This window comes from Neofelis nebulosa, chromosome 8 (genome assembly GCF_028018385.1).
Source record: "Neofelis nebulosa isolate mNeoNeb1 chromosome 8, mNeoNeb1.pri, whole genome shotgun sequence".
NCBI lineage: Eukaryota > Metazoa > Chordata > Mammalia > Carnivora > Felidae > Neofelis > Neofelis nebulosa.
Window position 1 is genome coordinate 60,339,867 of NC_080789.1, and position 4,294 is coordinate 60,344,160.

General features: G+C 35.7%; 1 protein-coding gene across 1 annotated transcript; it reads right to left on the bottom strand.

Moving 5' to 3' along the window:
• Positions 1–464: 464 nt before the first annotated feature.
• Positions 465–1,403, bottom strand: LOC131483996 (olfactory receptor 6C2-like). The gene has a single exon (XM_058682292.1). It carries the CDS (start codon positions 1,401–1,403, stop codon positions 465–467), a length of 939 nt encoding a protein of 312 aa, XP_058538275.1.
• Between the last annotated feature and the right edge of the window lie 2,891 nt (positions 1,404–4,294).

A 4,294-nucleotide genomic window follows, 5' to 3' on the forward strand; every position in this document is an offset into this window, starting at 1 on the left:
CTTAGTTCTACTGAACTGTTGATAACCTAAAGTATCAATATATATGCCTGAGGCAGTGGTCCTTGGTCTTCTTTTTATTTTTTCTTTATAGATTCAGAATACAACTTCCTTACAATAGAGCAGTGTCAATTTGTTCTGAACACATCTCTCATAAATTAGGCACTAACTTGGTTTTGTTTTATATTTGTTTTCTATCATTTAAAAATTTGTGTAATATTTTGTAGTTTTGGTTAAGTTGGATAGAAGGTATAGTAATTAATATACTTCCTACAAACAAAATCATGTTTACTTCTAAGGGATGTTATCTTGATAGAGGTTCATTTATAAGAAGAGTAAAGAATGAACAGGGGCCTTAGGATGTTTTGAGGAAGATAACCTGATTTAGGGCACAGGTAAAGAAGACAGAATTACTTGTTAAAGAACTATGTTTAGGAGTCTCTGATCTTTTAGATTTCAGTATTCTCTTACTTCTTTGAGGGTAAAGCAATTCTTTTGAATGAATCACTGAAAGCTTGTCTCACTTGTTTGTTTCTCAGAGTGTAAATGAATGGGTTCAACATGGGAGCTATGGATGTCATTAGCACTGTCACACTCTTATTAATAGCCACTGATTCCTTTGCTGAAGGTTTAACATAGATGAAAATACAGCTTCCATATGTAATGGAAACAACAATCATGTGAGAAGAACAGGTAGAAAAGGCCCTTTTTCTTTGCTGGGCAGAGGGGAATTGTAGAATAGTCTTGATAATGCAGAAATAGGACAGAACAACACACAGAAGGGTTGTGATGAAGGCCAGTACAGCACAGGTTATCACCATCTGCTCTAAAAGCCAGGTGTCTGAGCATGATATCTTCAATATAGGATATGAATCACAGAAGAAATAATCAATGACATTCGAGTCACAGAATTCTAGATTTACTATCATGATAAGTGGTGCGAGTATGATCAACACACCAGCTGTCCAGCAGCAGAGGACAAACCTTCTGCAAACTTTGTTGTTGATGATGGTTACATAATGCAGGGGTTTGCAGATGGCCACATAGCGATCATAAGACATGATGGCCAAAAGATAAAATTCTGTTACCCCAAATGCATCAATAAAAAACACTTGAGTGACACAAATATTGTAAGTTATTGATCTATCACCTGTTGCTATGTTGTATAAATATCTAGGAATACAAGCAGATGTAAATGAAATTTCTAATAAGGCAAAATTCTGTAGGAAAAAGTACATGGGTGTTTTAAGGTGGGAGTCGAGCAAAGTGAGGAATATAATGGTCAGATTCCCAGTTATACTTAACATGTAAGTGAGAAATAGAAACATAAAAATTGGAATCTGAAGTTGAGGATCATCTGTCAGTCCGAGGAGAATGAAGGTTGTTATTGTCTGGTTTCTCGTCATTGACCTCCAGTTTCTTTATTATTTTCAAGAAAAGTTCAAAGAGATTCCAAATGAATAGAGTAGTATCAAAGGCAAGTGGTACAGTACCCTATTTTGTTAGGGTGTAGAGAGTCCCACTCTGTTGCTCCCACCTTTATAATCAAAACAAACCAGATTCATAACAAAATCATAGTTTTAAAAAATCTCAAATCTGAAGATCCAAAAAAAAACCTAAATGAAATACACTAGATAAAGTAATACATTTTTCATAGGAGAGAAAAAAACTCAACTACTGCCATCTAAGGCAGAAAGGATAAAGATGGAGGGGTTTGCCGTAGGTAAAAGTAAAAAGAAACCAGCCAAAATGTTAACGTAATTTTACTGGACTGCGTAAGAGCCCCTGTAACAGATTGGAGTTTCAAGGTTCTCTACTCAGAGTGACTTTTCTTATGCAACTCTTTCCTGCAAATCCATACCAGGTACTCAGTCAAGGTAGTATATCAGTGCTTTGGGGAAGGAACAGATATTGTCCCAAATGCAAGTCAAATGTCTTCTGGATACACTTCAAGTTTTCAAATACAGAAGAATGAGGAAGGGGGGTGCATACAGCTAAGATAAACCCTTTTAATGTATTCTTAGTCTACACAAGATGCATGGAGGCTAATCTCCCCAAATGAGAGCAGTGTAACGGGGCAGAGAAGAATCTCCTAGGATCCAGAAAGCTGGGAATGGGCTGAAAAGCAAAGAAAACTCACCAGTGTGAAGACAATGGAATGACATCTTTGTAATGCTGAAATAGACAACAACAACAAAAACCTAAAATTCTTATTCAGTGAAAAGTCCATCAGATATGAAAGCAAAATAAGACATTTTTACAGAGAAAAAGCTGAGACATACTATTTCCAGTCGAGTTCCACTGAAAAGAATGCTAAAGTTCTTTGTGTTAAAATATGATACCAGATGGAAACTAGTATGCAGAAATAAAGAGTACCAGATTTTGGAAATAAAAAATCCATGATTTTCTTAGAATCTTTATATCTGTGTATCTATCCATGTATCCTCTATTTGTCCATCCATCTGTGTATTTATTTAAAGAATTGACATGAATATTAGAAATAAAAAATACAATTGTCATTTTCTACACATAAGACCATTTTTTAATTTAAAAAAAACCTGTGGAGTCTATATTTTAAAAACCTTTCTGAATTAGCGACTTTAGCAAGATTCCAGGATGCAAGGTCAATGAACAATGCTAATTTTGTTTCTATACATCAGCAGCAAATAATTGGAAAATGAAAAAAGTCTTTTAAAAATAGCATCAATAATATCAAATAACATCAAATGAAAGCTGTAGAAGGCTAAATCCTAACTGTAGAAATTAGTAAATACCTAAAAGAGATATGAAACGTTCATGAATTGGAAACCTGAATATATTGTTAAGATGTCAGTTTTCTCTGTATTGTTCCATAGATTCAGTGCAATGTTAGAAAAATACAGTGGGGATTTTGAGAGAGAGAGAGAGAGAGAGAGAGAGAGAGAGAGAGAGAGCGCGCGCGCATGAGCAAGCAAGCATGGGAGGGGCAGAAAGGGAGAGAGAGAATCCCAAGCAGGGTCTGCCCGTCAGGACAGAGCCTGACGTGGGGCTCAAATTCATGAACCCTGAGATCATGACCTGAGTCAAAACCAAGAGTCAGAGGATCAACTGACTAAGCTACCCATACACCCCTACAGCAGGGGTTTCTGAAGAGATGAACAGACTAATTTTAGAATTTTATGTGAAAATGCATGCATTTATAAGTGCTAGGATAACATTGGAAAAAAAGGGAACTAATTGTCCTATATTACTTTATTTCAAGACTTATTGTAAAATCACAGTAACCAAGCCAATATGGTATTTTCATGAAGATAGAAAATAGAACAGTGGAATATCTTAAGAGAGTTCACATTTATACCCATATGAATGTGGTCAATTGATTTCATTGTCTCCCAGTCATTTAAATAGGGAAAGAAAAATGAATTTGAACAAATAGTGCCAGAAAAATCAGATGTCCATAAGGGGAAAAACTTTGATCACACTCCATTTCCAAAAAATAATTTAGGATGGATCACAAAACCAAACCTAAAACATGGAACAATACAGCTTCTGTAAGAAAACAGGAGAAAATCTTCATGACCTTAAAGTAGAATTTCTTGGACAGAACACAAAAGGTGCCACATATAAAAGAAAAAAACCCTTATATATTAGGTAATATCAAAATTATAATTTTTTTCTCCAAAAAATACACCAGTAAAGAAATAAGCAAGTAAACCTAGGAAAATATTTGCACTGTATATATCTGAAAAATGACTCACAATGAGAATATATAAAGAACTTCTATTTATCAAATATCAAAAGATAAATCAATCCAAATGGGCAAAATATGTGAGCACTTCACAAGAGATGATATATGAAGGACACATAAGCACATAAAAAATTGTCAACATCATAAGTCACCAGAGAAATGTGAATTAAAATCACAATGAAATTTCCTTTCACACTTGCTAGGATGGCTAAAAATCTTAAAAAAAATTTTTTTTGATGTTTATTCTTGAGAGAGAGAGAGAGAGAGAGAGAGTGCACGAGTGGGGGGAGGGGCAGGGGGGGAGAGAGGGAGAAACAGAATCCGAAGTAGGCTCCAGGCTCCAAGCTGTCAGCACAGAGCCCAAGGTAGGGGGGGCTCCAACCCACCAACCATGAGGTTATGACCTGAGCAGAAGTCTGATGCTTAACTGATTGAACCACCCAGGTGTCCCTAGGATGGTTAAAATCTTAAAGGCAATACTAAATGTTGATAAAAAGTACAAGCTATTGATGCATGGACCAAAAATGATGAATCTTGGGGTGCCTAGGTGGCTCAGTTGGTTAAGCCTCC

What these genes read in the sequence shown, in the direction of transcription:
- LOC131483996 (XM_058682292.1), bottom strand. Translation starts at nt 1,403, where the DNA reads ATGACGAGAAACCAGACAATAACAACCTTCATTCTCCTCGGACTGACA.